This window comes from Aythya fuligula, chromosome 5 (genome assembly GCF_009819795.1).
Source record: "Aythya fuligula isolate bAytFul2 chromosome 5, bAytFul2.pri, whole genome shotgun sequence".
Taxonomy (NCBI): Eukaryota; Metazoa; Chordata; class Aves; order Anseriformes; family Anatidae; genus Aythya; species Aythya fuligula.
The window spans coordinates 37555603-37580595 of record NC_045563.1 but is presented as its reverse complement, the minus strand read 5'-3'; the positions used below and the strand labels follow the sequence as shown (position 1 = coordinate 37580595).

Here is a 24993-nt window from a genome sequence, read left to right as displayed (position 1 = left end):
CAGTTCTCAGTGCTTTGGAAGCTCAATGCAGAAAGCATTTTACACACTTGCCTTCAGGCACAAGGACAGCAGTAAGTTTGCAATTAATTTCCAGTGCCTTTGCTATAACATCCACACAATGGTACATAATAGGCTTTCAGGGCTAAATTCAGCTAAAAGGTTCTCCTGTCAATCTCTGAGTTTCAATGTGTGCAGAATAATTCATAATTTCAGCTGATCCTTCTTATAAATGCACACGGAGTGTATGTGTGTGTTTACATGCGCAAACATGGCTGATGGCCTCAGCACTGTACCACTCACTGACTACATTGTAAATTTTACAGGCAGAGAAGAGCCGTAACCTGCTTAGCTGCAAACACTGCCTCAGATCATCTGCACATGTCCACTCTGCCGCTTTCCTGAACAACTGAGATCCAGAGAAGAGCCAAGGTGAAGCTCCACATGCCCATGAAGCAGGCCAAGAGCCGAGACAGCAGCTCTTGACCTTACAAGCGGTGTGCCTGCAGGTTTTATGTAAGTTACACAAGTTGCCCCCAGGCCGTGTCCACCACCACGGCTGCATGTGAGCTCAGGGCTGCCCTCACAGCAGGCCCGAGGCCTGGCCTTGGCTGCTGCCATCTCGGTCTGTTAAAGCCCACGTCTCTGCTTTATCTTCCACTGCTTCTGTCCTCTCCTTCCTCTCCACCTCACTAGCTGCCTCCTGGCAAGGACTTGTTGAATTTTAGGGTTTTGGTGTTAGTTTGGACCTGGTGATTTAATCGGTGCCACATAACAACTTTTCTTCCTGGCCAAGTGACTAGCAACGCAGGCCGCCCCTGGCCACAGGAGACTTGTGCTCCCCTTCTGCTTCTCATGTTCCCTGCCAGCCACTCTCCTCCTTTCTCCCTGGCAGACACACAGCAAGCAGGGAAGGCAGGGACATCAACCTCCTCTGTTGCTTCTGTTCACACCCAAAGGAGAAAAACTTCACACACATTGTTCTTGCTGTATCAATCCCACCTCCCAGTGCTGAGTGGTGCTCCTCGTTCCCCTGCATTAACTTCAAGCATTCTGTAATCATCAGACCAGCTCTTCCTTATATGCCTGGCCTGTATGTCCCACCAGCTCAGCCCCTTCCCCTGAGTGTCCCTGCTGTGCTGGTGCTGATGTCCCGGATGCCTGTTTCCCATTACTCATCCTGTGCACAGGAGGTTTTCCTTCAGCTGGCCTGCCAGAACATACCCTTCTCTCCATTCCAGTGTGTCTTGCCAGCCCTACAAAACCCAGCAAATTAGATCATCTGCATATCTATTTCACATATTTATGTGTGAGATACTAATCCCCACATAGTGAAAGGGTCATGTGTACAAAAGGGGAAATGAGGACAGCAGCATTAAAGGGAGAAGTAGGGTGAAGGTGGGTAATGGCAAGGGCAGGGCAGATGTCAAGGATGGGAGTTTACGGTGTTGGAAAAAAATATTAGAAAAACAAAACAACAGCAAAGCAAATTATCACTAAGAAGTCACATCAATGCTCTTTCCTTGCTAGTTCTGCATTCAAGCTCCTGCTCCCTGTACCTCTGCCTTCAGAGCAGAGACCACGTCCTCCAAAGGGCCCAAGAAATGTGTAGAGAAATAAAAAAGCAGCAGACACCCCTTTTCTGTGTGCCTTTTGCGATAACGGACACCTCTCATTCCCTTTCACCGTCATGCCAAAGCTGCTGTGCCCCGCAGACCCGTGTCTCAGGGTAACCCTCGAGGAGCCCTGGCCAAGCACCCAGCCTGGGCCCCTGGCCCTGCGCAGCTGGGAGAGCTGCCTTGGGGCTGCCCCACGTAGCTCTGCACCCTGTGGCTCCCAGCGGGTGCAGGACTCGCCTTCCAGGCTGCTACAGGGACCCCCACAAAAGTCAGCTCCGTTTCCCATCTGTTACTTCCCTGGGGCACAAAAGCAGGTGAAATGTCTATTGGATGCCACAGGAACTGCTCAGGCTGCAGTGGTGGTAATGTAACGCTTAGAGCAGCAGAAAGATCTCCTCTCAGGTGAGAGAGGTGGTTTTCTTTTTGTTTGTTTGTTTTTGTTTTTTCCCCTTTAAGGGATTCTGCAGCCAGCCAGTGACCTGGGGATGTGACAGTTGGGTCTCAGTCATGTTTTCACACGACGCAGACAGCAGATGCTTCAGAAGATTATATTTCCTCATGTACATTGGGTCCCCGGGAAGATTACATGTTCAGGGTCAAGGGCTTTCGGGGACTGGCTCTGCAGCCCCAGAGGAGGATTTTTCTGTTTCCAGCAAAAGATATCTGTAAAGCACAGGGCATCCTGCCAAGCCTTCTGTATGGAGTCAGCAGGAAATGCTGCTCCCGAGAGAGATTTTTACCTACAGCTCTGTCAGGGATAGCTTTTATTATAATCATAGTAGTTGATCAAATATCCCACAGCGCCACAACACCTTACAGCCTTTGTATCAGGGCTGATCCTGACCTGGGGAGCAGCACTTATTGGACTGCAAAGAGGTTATTCATGTGGGGAAAAATCATCTCTCTCTGTAAAGGCAGGCAGCAATGGGCACTTTATAGTGATGCTGTGTTTTTGAAATGCAGATATCTTGGCCAGCTCAATCACCAGCTGGCCAGCACAGATTTTGCAAGGGAAAGAATTATGTCCAAAGATGCAACAAAAGCCCTCCTGGGGTCTTCCTTGTGCACACTGACAAGCCAGAGATGATCTATGCTTTTAAGAGGTTTCATAAAGAGCCTGCCTCCTCCTCCTCCCAGTCCTTCATGACAGTTAATCGATCTGCTTGAGATATTGAAGGATTACGACTTAGCCAGCCCTACTAGAATGGGAATTTCAGATTCCACATGTCTTAGGAACACAGGGCACCAGTCCCTCTGAAAGCCAGTTCTGGGAATATCCACAGCTACCAGTAAAATCCCAGTACAGCGACGGGCACTGCAGGGTGCGCTTCATCCTGCAGCAGCTGCCACGTGCTATGGCCCCCTGTCTTGCCGGGAAGTCACTTTAGCCGTGAGGAAGGATGGGCCGGGCTGCCTGCCACGATGTGCTTCTCTGGCACCCAGCCCTCCCCATACTAGGCAGCAGTGGCATGGTGTTACCCAGCCTCAGGGGGCCAGGACATCCCTGTGACATCTTCTTCAGGAACAAGGGGTCTGCAGTAACTCATTGAGCTGCCCCAGTGAGAAAACTGAACAGAAGCACCACGTTTGGCCATGGCGTTTGGATCCAGATCTAACCTCTGTCAGGCTTGGGATTGAGTGAGTTTCTGAAGGGTATGCCCAGGACAGAGTTCTTCAGAAGCAATGTGACTAATTTTCATGTTACTGATGTCCTCCTGCCTTCGTTTATATGAACAAAGTCTTGCTCTTGTTCCACTCCCTCAATACCACAGCATTGTGGCTAACGGGGTGGCAGCAGTTTCCTTTTTCTTGCTGTTCTGAACAGGCAGAAGGGGGATCAGTGGTGCTGATAAGCAAGTGAAGCTTGTAATGGCGAAGAGAGGGAAGGAATTCATGCCTATCCCAAGCTATTTTTTCCGTTTATTTTAATATATGTAATTTTGATGTTATCTGTTGACTTAGATTTTTGACAGATTGCAGGAAAAGAGCCTATGTGCTACTCTAGGCATTTTTGGCAGATCCATAGGAAAGCTATCCAGTTAAGATCAGCAGTTAACCCACAGCAAAGCCTAATCTCCAGCCAAAAGCTTAATCCAACAGAAACCAAACATCTGCCCTCCTCAGGCATCACAGGATGGAGACAGAGGCCTTGGCTGCTGGGGTGGCTCCAGGATTGTTCCTCTTCTGCCTCCTGCCTGGCTGCAGAGCAGGGCACGTGCGCTCGCTCCGTGGGTTAGGTAAGAGACGGTGATGTGGGGTGGCAGATGCCAAGCTCTCAGAAACACAGCTACAAAACCTCAGAATGAACCATACATAGATCGAGCACAATAACACTACCCCTCCCTTGCCCTGTAAAACCTTCTGCTATTTCTGGCCTTTCTCTCCAAGAGTCTCTTTTCATACACAGCAGATTGAGTCCATTATCTCTGGAAAAAAAAAAAAAAAAAGAGTCTGCACACTGCTTTTCTTTGCTGTATCTCATTCCTGACCTCTGCTGCTTTTTTTACTATTCTAGTCCTGCCTTACAATAGAAAATGGAAAGCCCAAAGATTTTTCTTCACATCTGACATTCATTCATCCTCCTCGTTTCTTTTTTTTAACCTGTTAGATTAACAGCAGGGAGAAAGAAACAGTAAAAACACCACAGTCCATATTTTTTATACCCAAAAGCCTGATTCTGTTCTTAGTCTTACTTTCTCCTTGTGTACCTATATTCACTTCACTGACCTTATTCTGGATCCTTACCAACTTAAAAGGGAAATAGGGTGATATACTTAAAGAGTATTTATTTTAAACACTATATTATGAATTAAGACAAACAAGTCTCATGCTCATCTGCCCATTTCCCAGCCCTGAAAACTTGTGTACATTCCTGAGCTTATCATTCAAGCCCAGATATTTGAAAAGTGACCACAGATTTAGAATGACTCAAGTTTTACCAGTCTGGGACATTTCTGCCCTGTTTTTGAGATGGCTCCAGTTGAAAGCATGACAGCTGTGCACCCTTGGGGCTGAAAGTATTTCAAGTTGGAAGCCTTAAAATCAAGCCAGCTCAAATCAGAGGCTTTTAAAAATCATTTGGCTTTGGTATCTGAGTCGGCAAGTCCCTGCTGCGAGGTGATGGATGCAGGCAGCTCCTGGTGCAAGCTGAATGAAGGCCATTAGAATTAAACCTTTGGTGCCATACGGCTGCTGAATCACACAGCCCAGGATACACCTGTCCCTGCTGATGCCATGAGAGTGCAGCTCTAATGAATGCAGGATGCTCCATCTTCTGTCGTCTCAGAGGCACCTTTCCTTATCACACACACAGAATTTCTAGGTTGGAAGAGACCTCAAGGTCATCGAGTCCAACCTCCAACCTAACGCTAACAGCCCTCCACTAAACCATATCCCTAAGCTCTACATCTAAACGTCTTTTGAAGACTTCCAGGGATGGTGACTCCACCACTTCCCTGGGCAGCCTGTTCCAGTGCCTCACAACCCTTTCAGTGAAGAAGTTCTTCCTAACATCTAGCCTAAAACTCCCCTGGCTCAACTTAAACCCATTCCCCCTCGTCCTGTCATCAGGCACGTGGGAGAACAGGCCAACCCCCACCTCGCTACAGCCTCCCTTGAGGTACCCACAGAGAGCGATAAGGTCGCCCCTGAGCCTCCTCTTCTCCAGGCTGAACAAGCCCAGCTCCCTCAGCCGCTCCTCGTAGGACTTGTTCTCCAGGCCCCTCACCAGCTTCGTCGCCCTTCTCTGCACCCGCTCAAGCACCTCGATGTCCTTCTTGTAGCGAGGGGCCCAAAACTGAACACAGTACTCGAGGTGCGGCCTCACCAGAGCTGAGTACAGGGGGACGATCACCTCCCTAGCCCTGCTGGTCACGCTGTTCCTGATACAAGCCAGGATGCCGTTGGCCTTCTTGGCCACCTGAGCACACTGCTGGCTTATATTCAGCCGACTATCAACCATCACTCCCAGGTCCTTCTCTGCCTGGCAGCTTTCCAACCATTCCTCTCCCAGTCTGTAGCTCTGCTTGGGGTTATTGCGCCCCAGGTGCACTTTATGTTGCAAGGTCAGGAGTATTCTCATTTCATGATTTTTCCCTCTTGGGTGTGAAAACTCCTAAGGTTTGGGAAAAATATGCCCTGAAAGGCTGGAATAGATTGGACTGACTGAGATGCTTCCTGCAGATTTATAAATCTATATTCTAAAGACCATCTAAAACAATAGTTGAATTATCTGACAATTAATAGGACCCTGGTTCAGCAAAACAGCTAATCTTGCCTTCAGCTTCTTGCTGTACAAATGTCCTATTTTACTCCAATTAAGTATATGCTCAATGTGCTGCATTGTTCATTTAACATAATATGCTGCAGTGATTTAAAAAATAGCTGTGACACTAAAATCAATCTGCCGTGGGTAGTCAATGTAGGGTGAGGATAATGTGATCATAGCTATGGCATCATGCCCAAGCAGTGAGCAGCAGACCTGCTTGCCTGGATGCTCTCTATAGTAATTGAGTTTGTGGTTAGTGGAGTCCTGGGGTGATGCTCGAATATATTATTGCTGTGTGCTCATCCCAGAAAAACGGATAAGAACTGCCATGCTTCAAGGTAAAAAATAATCACCACAGAATTAATTGAATGTCTTCTTTCCTCTGTGGGTAAATTCTTCTATAATTATCCTTTAAGAGATCTCTTGCATCTGTTCCTGAACGCTGATGAGACACAGGACATCAGGTCCCTGTTTTGATCTTGCTGGAGTCTGCCAAGATCCTCGTAGGTAGCGTGTGAGAGTGAGTAACATTCAGTCTCAAGGCATGAAGATGTCTCATTCCTTCAGGGCTGGGGAGAACACTGTAAGGCACAAAGACTCTGGGAGTGGAGACTTTCTTTGGCTTTTTCTGCCCAGGTTTGGTGATTTCTTCTCTTCCAGCCAGCTTCGGAAGCAGTTCAGTAACATCTGGGGAGGATGGGAAAGTCAGGACTCTCTGTTTGGAGCAGTTACCTTTGTAGTCCCAGCAATAGGGCTCTCATTCATGGCTCTAGAAAGGACTAGAATGAAAAGCATGCAAGAGCCAAAGGCCCCAGACTGAAACAATTCATGGAATTAAATGTTCCAGGCTTTGTTTGCTTGCTGGTTTGTGTTTGTTGTTTGAAATAAGAGCTACTGGGCTCAGTTCAGCTGCTGGGTTATCAGTGATTAATCTGCAACATCACAAAGTGAAGACTTCTTTTCCAAAAAATGAAGGGCTTTCACTACAATTGCTGATTTGGACATGCTCCTTGGGCAGTGAGCTGAACAAAAATATTCACATCAGGGTTTGTTTTTGACATTGTGCTTGAATGATTTTGTCTCTTTTTCAAGGGCACCACCATTTCTGGCAGCTGCACAGAGATGAGTGTCTGGGATCTGCCCTTCTCTGCTGATGTTGTCCATGCAAAAAAGCTCCTCTCTCTCTCGTGTCCACCTGCTCCTGTTGTCTTTCTTCTCCAGTGCAGATCTCTGTGAAGGGAGCAAGGGCTGTACCTGAAAGGAGCAGATGTCCTAATGGAGCCACTAAAACCAGGCACTGCAGGTACTCATTTCACTGCTGTCTGATTCAGTGTGTGATTACAAGAGGTGCACAGCGCTCTTTTTCTACTGATCCCTGTGAAGTGCTTAGATCTTTCTGGTGTAATTGCTGCTTCTCAGTGGAGGCTGGCTGCTGTGAAGGATCACAGCACTACTTGCTGGATGTGCGCATCCCCGGAGAATTGGGCTGATCAAAGGGGAACCACTGAACTACTGAATTTGGGTCCATAGCTGGGCACTGAGAAACAAATCTGCTTCACAGGACATAAGCCTAAATGTAGCTCAGGTTTCTGAGTAGCAGGGTATGTTCCAGTTGTTCCATGCTTTTAGCAGGGAAAAGCTGCAGTAGAGACCTGAGGATTACCTCAGTCAGATACTGTCTTCTTTGTGCAATGCTCCTAAAGGCCTGCTGATGCAAAATTTGCCATTCCTTAGCCTACCTCAGCAACCCAGGAGATGTGTGGTGAGAGTGGCAAGGCCTGCTAAATGCAACATTGCTACTGGGACAAGCTTAGCACCTCAGTACACAGAACCTCAAGGCAAGACAGTAAAAAAGGAGTACAGGTAGGGCACAGGTGAAAGGCAGGATGAGGTTGGGTTTGTTTCATGGAGAGTAAATTGTGTTTAGCATGTACTGGTAAAGATGACAACAACTCCCCGTGGATTGTTATGCTGCTGCTTTGCTGGTTCACAGCCTTCTCATTTAACGGAAACTTAACAGGGAAATGTAAAAAGCCCAAAGACTTGAATGGCTCCTGCTGTCCCTTTAACCAGAAAAAGCTAAATGAAGTAGGAAGCTGATCTTGGAGGGCAATCTGCTTAGATGAGTACAATCTAAAAGTGGAATAATCCCCAAGGTTTCTCATTTTGCTTCCTGTAATTTGGGCAGAAAGCAAATGCATCTGAATTTTTCAAAGCTGTAATGTGCAGGTGGGTCTGTGCTTCTGCCTGTGATAGCAGCGAAGGTGGCTATTCTGCTGTTCTGTAAAAAGGGTAGGAGGTACAGATGCTCTCTTTCAAAGACTCTACATTGGTGCTGAACATTTCTGAAGTGTTTTTGGGGATGGTGGGTAACTCTGAATCCTTTCTCACAGCAGCATGACTGGAGAGGTAGGAAATGGAGAGATGCCTTCTGATTGTCCTGAGAGATAAGCTTCTTTTGCATGGGTGTAAATGTGTGTGGTCAGACAGGTCCTCACTAATACCTGAGGAGGATTCATTGTAATTGGTTTTAATCCTTCCTGAGCAGGAGAAAAAAGGTTAATTGCCTGGGGAGAGGCACTTATCTGGTCCACAGACTGTTCAGAGCAAAGGGGGAGGGAGAATTAACCAGAATGAGAAGATGGGCTAATTTTTCACAGGTCTGTTCTCAGTCTGTTTATTATAGCCAGTGATAACGATTAGGTTGAGCTGAGGAGTTTGTAGGAACAACTGAAGGATGTTTTCTTTTCCCTCTACACAATCCCTACAGCAGATACATCTGGGAGTCTCAACTGAAGTGTCTTTTCTAAAGCTCTGATAAAGTACATATAGAAAATAAAGTATTTTTAACCAGGGCTTCCTTGGGAGATCCTTCTAATTCCCTTTTTGAGATGAAGGAAACATCGAAGAGTTGGAAGAAAATGTCCATCTCCTTTGGGGAGGTAGTAATGGATAGAATACTTCATTGGTGGTTCCTTTGTATGCTGTTATTGAGCAACCTCTTGGGACTTGAGTGCCAGGAAAGCAGGAGCTGGGCTATAATCACTTTCCAGTCTCAGGAGCACATGGATTGCTATTAAGAATGTGTTAGACATCAAGTAGGTATTACCAAGGAATAAGAATATGTTAGGCTAATTAGACACTAGTCTGCAAGCATAAGGTGGAAAACTACTCTATGAATTACTGCCGTGAGTCAGAGTTGTTGCTGTGTTCTCATACAGTGTACTCTCGTAAGATGTTTTCCTTTCACAGAGGTAGGGGAACACTGCTAATTTTAAAGCAATAACTGATAGTTGGAAAACAGTAATGAAACTGCAGAATTAAGTCAATATCAGCAGGCTGATGCTGTTTTAGAAATTAATGATCTGAAATGTTCCAGAATGCCAAACTGTTGTCTGAAGTTACACACAGAAGTCTGTCTTGGGTTACAGGAAGATTTAATTTTATTTATTTATTGTTATTTTTTTGTGGACTCTTTTTCCAGGAAGGAAGTATTTTGCCATTATCATTTGGATTCTGGAGCCTTGCAGAATTACTCAACTGCTGAGTATTTATTTGGTTATGAACTGATAAGGATTTCATCCTGCACCCTTCAAATCAGGTTTTGCTCCTTTTGGTTTGGTTATTAGCAAGCTAATCACCCATTCCCAATTTTATTGTAATTGGTGTGTTTGATGTTAGAGCACTGGTTCTATGAGACTTCGTTTGTTGTTGCTGTTATGCTTCATATTTCTGTAACAGTCTTGCTCCAGCGTTGCCAACTTAAAGGACTGTTGTAAATTAATGTGTAGAGTCTCAGTCTTATAAAGTAATCATCTCTCAGCTTTATTAATCCCTTATTATGAGTTCCAGGGGCAGCTAAAGGCTTAAACTAGAGCAGAGCCCTGCTGTGCTACACTGGGCACATAATTCTGTCAGTTTCTTTCAGTGCTGTGTTTACAGTCTAAATACGTAAAACCGAAAATGAGAAGGAAAACAGATACCCTATCGTTACAGAACTTGGCCAAGGTCACGAAGCAGCGGTGTTTGCACTCTGTTTGCAGAGTGTCCCGATTCCCCAGTGACCAATGTCCTGCTCAAACATATGGGAGCTGTGAAGCTGCCTACAGTGTTGCTGCTTGAGAACTTTGATAGTAAACTGGTGTTTAAGAACACTTCTCTGGATATATAATACTGATTTTTTCAAGTCACGTGGAGAAGATGATGCATGATTAATTTCCAGTAGATTTAAATGTTTATATGAGAAGTGAAGAGGGGAACAGCTGTGACTCCACTGAGAATCGTGATGCAAAGAACTTGCAGGAGAGATGACAGGGTGTCTTAGTTTTGCTTACAAATCTAAACAAGCTGGCCGATAAGATTTGTTTGCCTTGCTCAGTGTCCCCAAACAGTTCTCTGGTTTAACACAGGTACTCTGTTTTTGTGGAAGATGGGAAGGAAGGCTGTTGGTCTGGAGGTAAAGGGGAAAACCTGCTCCATTTGTGGGAGAAAAAAAGGTCATCAAGGCAATATTACTTCTTTTACGACCTCTGGTATCGAAGTTGGGGCTCCTGCTTTTCTTTTTATTTGTTTTTTTTTTTTTTTTTTTTTTTTTTTTAAACAAGCAGTACATAGAATTCCATAACAGAGGAGTGGAATGGCAATAGAATTCCTATAGTCATGCCCTCCTTCCACTGAAACCAATCCACAGCAACAGCCATCCTTTCCCTTTAGCCACCTTTTCTCAATCGTGACTTCCATTTTTCAAGTCAACTTCTAAAGACAATCTCCACCAGGAGGAGCTCTCTCTCCATCTCATCTCCTCTCCCGGTTCAGCTAGCTGTTAAATAAGCCCTCAGTAGCTCTTGTATGTACTGCTTATTCTCTGTGCAGTTTCTTAACCCCCCTGGACTTCTTAGGGCAGTTGAGCTCCTTTCAGGTTATGACTGAACCACTGATTCTAGCGAATCTTTTTAATGCTACGGTTGTTGGTCATTTCACGACAATTGCCTTCTTGTTATGCACTATTTCTTGCTATGTTTCTCCCGTTTGCTACTTTGGAAAAATGGCTGGAGCATTATTTTGAAGCTTCACTGTAGCACTGTTTATTAATACAAAAAAACAGCCATGTGATTCTCAGTGCACAGGACTTCAGTAAATGTCCCAGATAGCATTAGTCCATATTTTTCTTCAGCTAGGTTATGGTCTAGAACATAAGAGTATGCAGACAGCGTATCTAAAACACAAACTTCCATGTTTTCTAGCATAAACCAGAGTGAGTTGGAACGCTCACCCTACGGACATCAGTGAAGTCATGTAAGTCTCGTGTTTGATGACTAACTGCCATTTACATTCACATTACAGAAAAATAGCTCCCTCAAAGTCAGCAGGCACTTCTCACGGAGCTGGTGTAACACCATGAGTTTGAGCCTTACATCTGAAGACACAAACTTGTAACCCCAAGTTCTTTATTAACAAATTAGTGTGTGTAGCACCCTTCCTGCAGAAGGTTTGCTTTGTAGCTTTGTAACTTTTGTAGCTGCTTTCTATGCAGACTGTAGGAATTTCTAGTTAAAACATGGAAGAAGTTCTATTGTAATAACTGACAGGCCAGTTTTTAAAGTGAGGAGAACAGAGACCAGGCAGCCGGGACACGGTCGAGCCAGCCCTCAGCGCGCCGCCGCCATCACGGCCGCCCTCCCGCCTCCCGCCCGCCCCCACGAACTACAACTCCCAGCACGCCCCGCACGCCGCCTGCATTCACGGCTGCGGCCGATTGGCGGGAGCGGAGCCAATGGCGGGCGGGCGCCTTGCCCGGGGGCTGCGCCTCAGTGAGGCGGCGGCGGCGGCGGCGCTTTGAAAAAGTGGGGCCGGGTGAGGCGGGGGCAGGGGAGCGGCACAAAAAGGCACAAAAACGGCCCTAAATAGCCCCAAATGCAGGCAGCTGCGGGCTGGGGCACGAAGGGTTGGTAGCCATAACCTTAGCTGCTGCATACTTCAGTTTGAAGGCTTTTCGGAGCTACTCGGAGGCTCCTGAAGCGGGAAGCAGTGGACGCAGCTCAGCAAGCCGGGGTGCTCGGAGCTGGCTGCCAGAGCTGTTTTTATTTCTGCTGTGTGTACAACAAAATAATATTTACCGTGTCTTTTGGGTCTTCGTGTCCCTAGCTTTGGCTGTTATGGTTCTGTTATTGGTTAAAGCAGAGAGCTCTCTCTGTCAGCGTGCTTTCCATGAGCTTACCCAGGAGGTTGTCGGGTGCTTCGAGTAGTGTGAATCTCGCACACTGGAGCGTGTTTCCAGGCCTTTGGTCTTCCTGGTGTCCCCTTTTTGCATCCCTGCTCTCTCAGTGCCCATGATGAGCGCTCTCTTGCTCACCAGAGCCCAGCACTGTGCTTCAGTTGATGTGCCAGGTCTAAATGCTCGCTGCCATTACCATACAGCTCACGTTAAGCTGTTCAGAGATAACCTCGTTGCTTTTCAAAAGAACATAAGTTGCTCCCATTGCTATCCAGAGGCTCATCACAGTAATGTCCAGCTTGCTTCTTTCCCAGAAACCAGTATCATATGGGTGTTGCTGGTTCTTCTGTTCTGATTAGCATGGCCTCATACACAGTCAAATATGAGGAGAAGTAACTCAACACAACTATTTTCTGAGCAGTAATATAACGTAGCATAGGCTTCCTATGTTTATACACACCTTCCTTCCTGTTCTTTGGCAAAGGGAGGGCATAGCTGTCTGCATTGCCATGTTCCAAGCAATTCTCAAAAACTTGTTTGTTTTGCCCTGTAGACTGGGAAGTATGGCTGCAAAGAAACTGAGAAGAGCAAAGCTGTCTCAAGAGCTGTGCGAAAGGCTGAGTCGGTATCAGATCACTACCTGTCAGGTGAAAGGGTTATTTTATGGCTTGGGATTTATTTATTTCTTTTAAATATAATCTACATGGAGCTTTATTTTCTGTGGGCATTTCACTCTCCATCTAGCTGCTGCCTTGTAAAAATGTAGCTTTAAAATGGTAAATGACTAAGACGTTTAATCTTGCCTTCTAAAAAAACAGGAGGTGCTTTATTTCAGCAGAGGCATGCAGCTGCTACTTGAATGGAGCAAGGCATCCATTTAAGAGCTCTCCACAAAAAAACACATATGCTACATTATCTAGTGCATGTGACTATATTGTAAAATTATACTATCAGATTTGGGTTGATTCACTAATCAATTCTGAAGGTGTTACAAATGTTTGTCTAAAGACAGCAAGAGGCCTTATATATTTCAGTAGTGTTCATGATAAGTACAGAATCTAGCTGTAGGACTGCTATCTAGAAGATGCAGTGTAATCTGAATGTTTTTCAGGTAGTGAGGACTTCTGTGGGCAGAGAAGTGTTATGTTGCAACTTCTTTGCACAGTTCTTGAATTGTTAATCCCTGATGCTTTGTGCTTTAATATACGAATACAGTTCCTTTTGGTATAGCCTGACTGGCATCAGAAAAAAGTAGAGGAGGTGTAACAAAATACTGCATAAGACAGCACAAGTGGCAAGTCTGGCCTTTGAAATGTATGCTAGTAGTGTATAAATTGTATTAGGGTAGTTCCTAGCCTCAATCTCTGCCTTAGGTCTCTGAACTGTTTTATCTTCTTTCAGGACTTTTTGTGTCTTTCGCTCTTGGAGCTAATGAAAGTGACGGGACAGAGCTACAGAAATGTGCAAAAACTTCTTCGTCAAGTCAGCCTCGCTTGTGCTCCCAAAATGCAGACAGTAAGTTTGTGTTGATTCTCTTTTTAATACTTTGTCTGGGGAAAAAGCTAAATGATGTCACTTATCTTTGTATCTGGGAATGGAGTGATCTCGATTTGTGATGTCTGTTTGACTGCACAAGGTAATACTTTAATATTTAAATCTGTGGAGGGCTTTAGTTTGATACAGATAACTGTTAATAATAATCAATAAATTGAAGATAGGTGGAAGTGTGTTAAGTAGATTTCTAGCACATGCCTTTGCCCATCACTTATGTATCACTGTTCAGTCAAGTTTTTGGACTAAAATATATCTTTGCTGAGAAGCTTGGCAGACACTGAAGTTTATCAAATGGCAATTGTCAAGAACTGTTAAGACATGATAGATGACCAAATGAGCAAGTGCATACAATACAGCGCTGCACTTCAAGAACCAGAGATGTTAGCTGTTTTTAAAGAGCATGAATTGAATCTTTGCATATGCTGGATTTCAAATGGACCTCAGGTCAGAGTGACTGAGGTAACATCATGATTGATGTAGCAAGGTTTGACAAGATCTTTGCCTTTAAAACAAAAAATAGGTAAAAGTAATTATGAATAAAGGGAAAATACTGTCCAAATATGACACTGGAAGCCCTGGTAACAGAACTTTAGAACAGGCCAAGGAAAATCTCCTTTAATTTCTGGGGTAAATCTGATGCCCGTGTTTCTCTCAAGGTTAGAGAAATCAGGTTTTCTCAAGCAGTTAGTCATGTTAGGGTATAGCAGTGTGCTGTGACAGGGCTTCAAGAGTGTCTCGTTAGGCCAGGAGTCTGAAACCTCTGGGAACTTTTAATTGTGACTGGAGCAACAACTTTTACATCTTGCATTGTTCCTTTTAAAATCAAATGCCTGATGCTCAGTGATTGAGGAATGTGTTAGTTTTAGCAGAGGTCTGCAAGGTGCAAGGAGGACTTGTTTCTTTCAGAAGCAGCTTTTAGAGCTTCCAGATCAGCACTTCCATTTTCTTATTTCTTCTTTGGATTTGATTCAGTCTCCCAAATGAAAATAATTTTTATGAACTAAATTCTGATCTTGGACCAGTTCTAGTTAGCAGAAGAATTAGAAATCCAACTCTTTTCAGTTCTGTACCTGTCTTCTTGACTTGCCTTCCTCTCAAAACTGGAAAGGATAAGCCAAGACTTGTTCAAAGACTTGAGAATCTTTAGCAAACCTTTCCTTGAACCCAGGTAGTTTCAAACTGGTAATGAATGTTGGCCAGGGAATTCTTGGTTTTAGGTTTCACTGTGAATATTCTGCATTTGGTCACTAATAACACGGTGTTCCCTTATGTAAAAGCTGGAATTTTATGGGTTGAAAGCAAGCCTCATTGAATGGGAACAGAGAGAACTTTTGAAACGTCATTATAAAAACCTTATTTAATATTGTGGTGAGAGAGACACAGTGAACTTTGAAATTTGTTCTATGAGCTATAAATGGGATATAAATGCAAGGAAGGGTGATGAAAAAAGAGGGGACTGTAACTGAAGATGGGAATTGTTTACTTATTGGCAAATGTTAAGTCAGTCTAAGTTAACAAAAGCAAATGTGACAAGTTTTCTATGTCAATAACAAAAAAAAGCGCTTTTCAATCTTCTGTTGTTTTTTTCTCCTTTTGTAGGCTTATGAAATGAAAGTAAGGAGGTCTGTCAATCCCTCTTCAGCCTTTTTATCCACCACACTGCATAGCTTGGATAAAGTCTTGCATGGTGGAGTGCCCTGTGGATCCCTCACAGAGGTAATTTTTTTTCCAATGTACTTTACTGTAGTTGCACACCACACCTAGAAGTCTTACACGCTTGACCACCTTGTGTTAGGTTCATTAAACACACAATGAACAAAAATTTTGGATTAGAAGTGTGGGCTTTTTAATTCATAAAGGCTACACTTCGGTATATTTCTGCAACCTGTTAAGTAAGAAAACAACAACGAAAAGTAGATTTGGTGACCTATTTTGCTATTAAAAATGAGTGAAAATTTGCCCAGAAAAAAAGAGGAGATTATTGCGTGGATTTTATGGAGAAAGGTGGAGTGTGGTTTAGTGATCAGAGCACAAGGTACTGGATCGGGAGTCGGTCTTGATTTTAATAACTACTCACTCTGACTTCAGCAAGTCATGGGTTTTCAGAAAGGCATGCGGAGCAACTAGGGCAGAAGTATCAAGTGGATAGGCATGAAAATTACAGAGCTTTTATATATAAGTATAACTAATCGTTACAACAAATAAGTAATGCATTCTTTTCTGAAAAGACGCTGCAATTAAGGCTTGCATTATATGTGCATACATTATAATACTACAAATAGCATATGTATAGCTATTAACAGTCACTCTCTGGCTTTTGAATGCAACACTACTTTTTTTTTGCTTGGAATTTTCCTTTCAGAAGAAGGGAGCGCTACATCTTCTTGTACTTTAAATCTCTTTTGCCTTGCAGAAAGTGATAATAGGTTGTGCAGCTTCTATTATCTGGAAGGACAGGATTTGTATAGATGCTTATAGGAGTCACTGAGTATTATAAAACTAGAAAGGCACAATCTATGGCTTAAGAAGTCTGTGAACCACAAATGGAAATGGAGAAATGTCTGCATTGGAGGGAGTATCAATGGGTGCGTGCCCTCTTCTTATGTTATTTCACAACCATCTGTTTTAGACCCTTGTTAGAGAAAGAATCCAGAGCTAGATGGACATTGTTCTTATGCAATGTGGCCATATTTGCCTTCTTACAGTAAAGTTCTGAACTAATCTGTGCACTTGAAATGAGTGGAAAATTCATATTATATGTGTCTCATGCTCTGAATTCAGACAGATTGAAACCATTTTTTCCTCAGACACTTTAATAATCCTTACCAAATGTTTTTCTTTGTCAAATTTCAACTTGCAAATTGCCACAGTAGAGGAGTAGAAGTGAGAAGTTAGCAAAATGTTATAATGAGGAAAATATTTTTTTTTCCATGCCCTGTAGTCAAACTAGCTTGTAGTCAATAGGTTTTAATCTCAGATAGAAATCACTTATGAATCTAATAGAGACTTCAAACATATTGGAATTTAAGCAGCACTGGGTTTAAACTGTAACAGTTCCTGCTCTAGTGGGAACTCTAAGCTTTTATGTAACGAGGGGATATTACTTTTTAAACGTTCCGAGTATTTATTTTTGTATATGCTGTACCGGACTACACGTCATTCAAGTCTTCATAAAAACATTTAAAATTGTGTCCAAGAATTTACATTGATGTGTCAGAATTTGTATTTTGTTCATATTTAGGCTTAGCTTCGTTGCCAATTTATTGTAAGAACACTGCTGTGTTAGGATAGCCTTTGCACTTTAAAATATGAAAGTTCTTCTCTGAACAAAAGATTTGGATTTTTCGTATTCTAACATGTTTGTATTAAAAAGGCAGAGACCTTCCTAATCAAGTTATCTTGCGTATGTGATCTCACTAAGTGATTGAAATATTGACGTCTCCACAAGGTATCTCATGAATCGGACCAGAACTGCAAGCACTAAGCCTTTCCATGTGTAGTATGGTCACGGTTACAGTGTCAACACCAGTTTAAAAAGGAATATGCATCGGTGTTGTCAATCAGAAATATTTTAGAGACCTAAGTGGACATCAGAAATTAGAAGGTGAACTTAGGAACAATGTCTTAAATAAATAAATAAATTGCATTTTATTTTCTTTTCAATTCTTTTTATTTTCTTTTGCCAAGTCTGTAAAGTGATTAGGGAACGTATTATGAGCAACCATAAAGGCAGGGAACAAATGACTCTGCAGAACTTTTTTTTCCACTTAATGTCACTCCAGAATGAGGCTTTATTAAAGGCGTTTTCTCAAAAGTCATGAGATCTGAAGTAGTCTCAAAGTTGGCAGCAACCTTTCTTTGTGATCGTTAGATGAAATTTTAGTAGAATGCTATCAAGTGTCTGCCACTGTTTTGATGCTGTACAGTAGCTTGTGAATGCTTTTCCAGTTATATTCTGTTTAGATTCAAGCAATTTTGGAGCTTAGTCTTTCTAATTTTCTCTTTTGTAACTTACTGGAGCATAGCTGACCAGCAGATTGCTCTTTGGTAGTTCTGTTAATGGGCAGATGCTCCAAGTCTGAGAGAAGTTCTCTTGAAAAGTGTGTTGTGTGTAACACTTCCTGACTGGTGGGGCTAAATTGTTGTCTTCCTGTTACTTTACCCTGCAGTGAGGGTGGTTGGAAACTTGGAATTTGAATGCATGAGCCACAGGGTCGAGTTCTGCTGGTATCTTCTACAGCCAAAGCCGCGTGCTTTTTGAGTGCCAGAGGGATTTGATTTGCCTTTCACTGTCTCAGACCATTTTTCCCCAAACCGCTATTAGGCTTTAAGTTGGAAATTAAATCGTAACTGAAACTTTGTGGTCAGATGTCAGAACTTTTGGCCAACTCCTCTGAGGAAAAATTAAAGTAATGATTTCGTGAATATTGAAGAGTTTAATCCCTGGGTAGCTGACGAAGAATTAGCTCCTTGTGACTTGATTCAAACCCGACAGAAGAGCCAGAGAAAATAATATATAGCTTATTGAAAAATAAAAGTATATTTTACTAGACAGAGGTAAATTAAAAACTGTTGTAGTCTTCACATTTCTGTCTGGCAGACTTCTCATTTTCAAAGCAAATTCAGAGTCGAGCAAACTGAGCAAGCTTTTTGCAGACGTTCATTTCAAATTGCATTACAGGCACTTAAGTTTTTTGTTTTTTTGAACTAAGATTGTATTGATCAAAACATTCACTGAAACAGTGGTAACCATAAAAAAATGTGATAGTTCACTAAAAGTGTTCGTTGTGGATTATTTTAAATTCCATGTAAATGCCCTTTAAAGGAATGCTGATAAAAGATGAATTGTTCTTGTTTTGGGGAAGGGAAATCCTCTCTTCCTCCACTGGATTGCTTTCTTATACTAGCTAATACAGCAATATTCCCTGTCTTTCTCTGACATGATACATAAATTCTCAGACACGTTTACAGCATCTCTGCTGAATTTACTCCTGCATCAACCATTGAAATAAATGTTGAATAAATTCCAAGGCACCTCCCAGGCAGGGCTCAAACTACAAATGTTTTTATGAGGTCTCCTCACAGTTGTCCAAATATTTTAATTTAGCAACTGGATTGATGCCCTTCTCTCGTTCATTTCAAATTTTAATTAGAAGCAGCTGGTGAGACTCCTTGACTATTACAGTCTAAGAAATGTGTATTGTTTCTTCAAATGTTATATATGCTTTGGGTCTTTGTTAAAATGTGGCAGCTATTGTTGGTACAGCATTTTGTAACTTAAGTATGATGGATGGAGGATGGATAATTGCATAAATATGACTAATTCCTGATCCGTAATCGCTAAACGTAGTGTGTGCTTCTAATCATTTAAGTCATCTAATATTTTCCTTGTGTGGAAGCTTGAAGTGGATTGACTGATAAGATTGGTTTTCAGGCCTTGTTTAAAGACAAAAGTGATTAGAGAGCTTTTAACTAAAGAACATGACAGTAGCTAATGCAGTCCCTCAGTATTTCCCTGTAAATTTCCTGTTCCACATCAGGCTGCTGCTGTTTAAAGTGCAACCATAGCAATGTTATTGTATACTGAGGTGCAACAGTGTTTGTGCTTAAAATCTATTGTGCACTTTGGCTCAAAAATCAATTTGATTTGATCTGTGTGTCAGCTGTAAGAATTTTTCTTTTTTAAATTAAAACACAACCTAAAAACAAACAAACAAACAAAAAAAAACAAACAAATGTTATGGCAGTGCTGTGTATTTTGAAGGGGTATGCTTGATTTTGTAGTTTAAGTTCCTGGACAGGCTTATGTTGCATTATTATTTAGTCCCTACTGGGGTTGGAATGAGAACAGTTTAAATTTTTAGTGCCTAAATTCACTTCTACTTTCTATTAACGTTTTTTTCAGCCATCTTATTATTAAAAACACCATCATCTCCCTTCCCAGAAGCAGTGGCAGTGTGATATTCTATTTAGAAGCTCTGTAGTACTAGTGAACACATGATTATCTGAACACAGGGCCTGGGATTCATTTGCCATCTCTAAAATGTGCTGTGGATAAAGAACAGCCTAGTGCCATCTCTAGTACAAAAAAGTCTTGCTCTCAGAAACTGGGGATCTCATCAAGCAATGTGTTCTTTTGATCCTTGTGGTTTTGGTCTTGGATCAAAATCATACTAGAAACATTTCACTCAAATGTTCTTTTTGAATACTGCTTAACTGCAGTAAGCTTTTAGTAAGCACAGGTGAAAGCTTAAAATTGGCATGCAGATCTGAATCATTAAATGGTGTTCATGGTAAAATATGGTGATAGGGAATTAACACCAATGACAAAACACATGTTGTAAAGTAAATTTCATATAGTATGCTAAGCTAAAACTTGCTTCCTATTACATTGTAGCATGAGGGTAGTCTCTGGGGAGGATAAAGTCTCTCTGCTTGTATACGTGTGGTTCATATTGCACATTCAGACTTCACAGGATTTAAGCTATCATCCTTGTGATTTCCAGGTGACACCTGATTGTAACCAAGGTAATGATAATTTCTGAGCAATGACTTACATCTGTGAACTCAATGGCTTTTGATTTCTTTTGCAGCTTTAAAGGTTGTTTGATGTCATGTGAATGTCAACAGGGAATTGTTGAATTCTGCTCTATTTTAGAAGGTAGCACAGAGGAGGAGATGCAGGGTAACTGGCTGTGGCTCCATTAGGGAGTAAGAGGAGGGGAAGAGTAGGGGACCTCAGATATGAGATACAACAAAGTAGAAAGAGGAAGGTAGAAAAGAAAGTGTAAGCAAATGCTGCATCTGAAGAACAATTATTTATTCTTTGGTGGTGATGAGTTAGACACAAGCAAGGCACAGATCCAAAAGTAACTACAAATTGCTCTTTGTGGGCTTCATATTCTATCTTTTTGTGGCTGTCTGCTCTGGTAAATAGAGGAGCAGAAGTTGAGGCATTCTGGCTGATGGGCATCAGTTAAAAGTAGAATTAGGGTAAAATGAGTGTGACATTTCTTGCTCGTGTTACTAATCTTTTTTTTTTTTTTTTGTTACAGATAACAAGCCCTCCAGGTTGTGGCAAAACTCAGTTTTGTATTATGATGAGTGTGCTGGCTACTCTACCTGTAAGCATGGGAGGACTGGATGGGGCTGTGGTATACATTGATACAGAGTCTGCGTTCAGTGCTGAAAGGTAAGATGCAAAATTCTGACATGCACACTTCCAACTTCTCTACTGCTTTTTATGTTAGAGCCTTCAATTATTTCTGAGCAATAATCAAGCATTTATAACATATATACCTATGGTAGCTATTAAGCATTCATCTATTATATGCAGTTATTCCCTAGATGATGAAAATCACCAAACTGAATGATTTACCTTCCTAGTTTGCATGATGTTGCAGATTCCAGTTGTGATATGGCAAGATGGATGACTCTCTAATTTAAAAATGGTCTTAACAGTCCTATATTGAAATTTTTCTTTGCAATTTTGTTTGTGAAGTAAGCAAGAAGGTTTTGAGGATGTAAAGGTGCAGCATTTTGTGTGCAAGGAACATGGAGGTTTTCAGTGAACACTAGGACTAACGCAGGCTGTTTTCCTTCAGATTTCTGTCCTACTTCTGCTGCATGGGGCCTCCTGCCCTTCCTCTGTGCTTCTCACTTCCTTCTGCAGTAAGTTCACTTCTCCCCTACGTGCATAGCAAGCCACGCAGTATGATATTCCCTTCCCTCTATAATATCTATGGTGTTCCTAACATCTGCTTTACTCACACAAGAGAAACTGCTCAGCTCTGCACTGACCATATTTTCCAGCTGCAGAATGGACAGGAGACATATCCTGCATCTGGCTGAGAGTTAAACATGTATGTGCATGTAGGTTACCACTCTTGCCTTGCTAACTGCTTAACCGTTGAAATCATTCTGTAGTGTTTCATTAGAGGTAGCACTAATCTGCTCAGCTACCAACTTTACTGAATCACAAAGAAATTTGATGTTTTTGAAATGTTTATTCCTCCATTACCATTCTACAGAATTAGTGAGTTCTCAAGTTATTAGGGCTCTGGAGAGGGATGACAAGAAGTACAAGAGTCATCTTTGTGTAGAAAAATGGGCAGAAAAGCCATCTAGAGATTTAAAGTGAAATAGTAGTTACACTTGTGGCCTGAATCTAGACTATCTAAACACATGTATTTACGTTGTGTAATCATATAAACATCAGGGATGTTTAAATGCTTTGTTTAATCTATTATGAATGAAAAGGCAGGGCTTCTAACCCTACTTCTGTCAAGTTAATTTCACAAAAATTTGAATTAGTTTGAACTGGAAGTGTAATAGAAAAGGAGAAGGAAAAAAGCCTTAAGCAATGGCTTTGCAAAAGCAGATGATGTCCCCTTCTTGTATTCAGCTTATTTTTTATTCCAGGTAATTGGAATGTAGATAGCAGAAAAGGGTGGGACCTAAGGGGTGAGTTAAGACTTGTTGATTAGAAACGAATGCTGAGGAAAAGGAGAAGAGATGGACATGGAAATGAAGCTGTTGAAACTAGAGCAAGATGAAAGGAAACATAGCAAAAAGTACATTATTACAAAGGATGAGAAAATAAATTGCTCAGTTGGAAGTGATGGCTCAGTATAACTTCAGCAGGCATGCTGTATTTTATACTTCAAATGTGTTGCAGTTTCGTGTTGATGGTGCGTTAAGGTTATATTTGATAGAGCAGCATGCCCTGGTCTTCACAGGTTGCTCAGTGCCGTTTGGGTGGGCTTCGTACTCTGTTCTGGGGAGTGACATCCTGACCCCAGAGTGACAAGAGCTGATGTGTGTCAGTAACTTGTTCCCAGGGGCTGCAAACGGGCTCTTGGCAGTTTGTTGGGCAGAGGTGTGTGCAGGTACATGGGTCTTTGCTTATGCTGCTGTTTGCTGCTTGTATATGGAGAAACTTTTTGACCATGAGGTCAGTCAGCTATTGGAGAAGACACTTCAGGTAAGAGGGCAAATATTCACTGCCCAGAAATTTATTTTAAAGGACTCAGCGGAGACATTTATCTGACCATGTTTTTGTGAAAAACTCAAAAGTCTCCATCAGAAAGCCCAGGAAGAATGTTGATATATCTGGTGCCTCTTAGGGCTGAGAGTTGCTAAGTTGTAGCTGTTGTACTGGCTGTAATGTCTTGCTGTTGCTATAAAGTTATTACATAAAATTGGCTAGTTTTATGTTTTGCTAAAAGGCACTTGTTTTTTTCTGGTCCTTCTGCCTGGAAGGTCTTAGTTCAGGGCAGGGAGCTTTCTGCTTCCATAAACTTTCATACGCTATTTCTTATTCTCTGACATGACAGCTTAGTTCAATTTAATAACAATGCTAAAAAAAGTGACCAGAATTGAGGCTGGTCTTCTAAGATATGCTACTGTTTTCTGTAATTGATATATGTATATATTTTCTGCTGTGGAATAAAAAGCTGTAACAGTGCAGTGTCCATTGTTAGAATGTGGATGCTGGGACAAGTAGATGGAGTGGCCATACTCACTCGTGAAATTAAAATTGTTGTTGTCAGTTTTGTTAGGAATTCAGTTCAACTCTAGCTAGCCAATTAACTGAAAACATACCAAGCTTGTTTAGAAGTTCTGAAAATAATGCATTCTGTTTACTGTCCAGCTATATTTATTGCTTGTGGAATAACATGAGGTGCAAATTGCTGTGAACTAATGCTGAGAAGACTGAGGTATTTCCACCCTATGGGCCTCTGCCTTGGGTGCAGAGAACATGTTCTGTGCAGTTTTTGGATTTATGACAAATGGGATTTCGATCTGAAAGAATTTGGAACCTGCACGTACTATACAAATAATACTGTGATCTTAGTAAGATTGTGGTGTGTCATTTGAAGTCAATTTATGTAATGGTCTTCTTTGACATATATATTCCTTCCTATTAATTAACTGTGCAAATGTAATGACAAAATCCTGTCCGTGGAAGCCGCTCAGGACAAGCTTTGATGTAGTAAGTAATGCATCAAATGAATGAAATTGAGGGTATTGTGTTGAAACTGCTTATTCAGATTTAGATTAAAATACAACGCTGTGCTTAAATGTTAAAGCTGAAGAATAATGATTTAAGAGTTTTTCTAAAACGGCTTTTAACCTTCTGGATTTTAGTGAAAGGGGTTCAAACAGCATCAAGCTAACCAGTAAGATGTGTGTCCAGGTATCATCCACCAGATGTCGTTCTTCTCAAGCACATGAGCTGGGGATAGGGATGCTTAAAATAGAGACAATTAAGTACTTTCCATGTCTGTTCTCAAAAATAAAATCTCCATGGGGGTGGGAGAGGGAAATGTACAGTGCTCAGATTGTAACTATGAGTTTCTAAAATTAAATTATTGGACCCGTTTTCAAGGACCTAGATAAAGCTGCCTTGTGTTCACACGCACAGAACTTCTTTCCACTGACTTCAGGAGAATTTGCAGGCATTCAGCATTTCTAAAATGTATGCCTTTGTGTCCTCGATTCTATGTGTACAGGTCAATTTAAAGTGTTGACCTCTCATCAGTAAATTGTTTAATTTTACATTAATGTGAGTTTTTTCTTTTTATAGAAAAGTGTATTATCACCAGTTATCTGATATATTTCCGTAGTCAACCATGGTAGTAAACACTTGTATGTTTGATAATTGTAATTCAAGATTTTGAAGGGTCATGAATTTACTAAAAAGGTAGTGGGCAATATTTAGTCATGAAATCACACATTAAATATGTCAGCGAAACTGCCATTTAAACTGTTCAGTTGTATCATTTTATGGTATGTCAGTTTTACCTGGGCTATCTGGATGGATGGATGTTGTGGCCACGGGGCCAGGCTGGATGGGCTTTGGGCAACCTGGTCTAGTGGGAGGTGTCCCTGCCCATGGCAGGGGGGCTGGAACTGGGTGGTCTTTAAGATCTCCTCCAACTGGAATCATTCTGTGATTCTGCTGGAGCTGCCTGGTAGTCGGAACAGGCAGCCTCAGTTTGTGACACAATGCTGATATTTTTTGCTATGTTCTAAAAGTACATTTTCTTAAGGTTTTATAAGCTCTTTTTTCAAAGTGGGAACCAGCACAATGGGAATGGATTCAATGTAGAAATTTCCAATCCAGATGACCTTGTTCTTCTTTTTAAAGACAGATTCTGTGAAAAGGTTTTTACTTTGGCAGGTATACCTGCTGTATATGCTCTGCTTGCATAAGTGTTTGCTGGTGAATTGGGGTTCTCTGCAGTCTGACTTCTGCGTTGGCTGGATCTTGTAATGGATCTTCTGTTTGTTATCATCTTGTTGAATTTCTATGTTGACGCAAGAACTGATTTCTGATT

At 42.0% G+C, this 24993-nt stretch overlaps 1 protein-coding gene across 1 annotated transcript in view; it reads left to right on the top strand.

Annotated features, from left to right (window-relative positions):
• The first annotated feature begins 9446 nt into the window (after positions 1 to 9446).
• Positions 9447 to 24993, top strand: part of RAD51B (RAD51 paralog B) — a 379679-nt gene continuing 364132 nt past the window's right edge. Inside the window, 6 exon segments of the mRNA XM_032188425.1 lie at positions 9447 to 9484; positions 11127 to 11178; positions 12651 to 12744; positions 13499 to 13612; positions 15251 to 15367; positions 20707 to 20843. Of these exon segments, the coding sequence (XP_032044316.1) occupies positions 12661 to 12744; positions 13499 to 13612; positions 15251 to 15367; positions 20707 to 20843 (452 nt within the window). The 5' untranslated portion in view covers positions 9447 to 9484; positions 11127 to 11178; positions 12651 to 12660.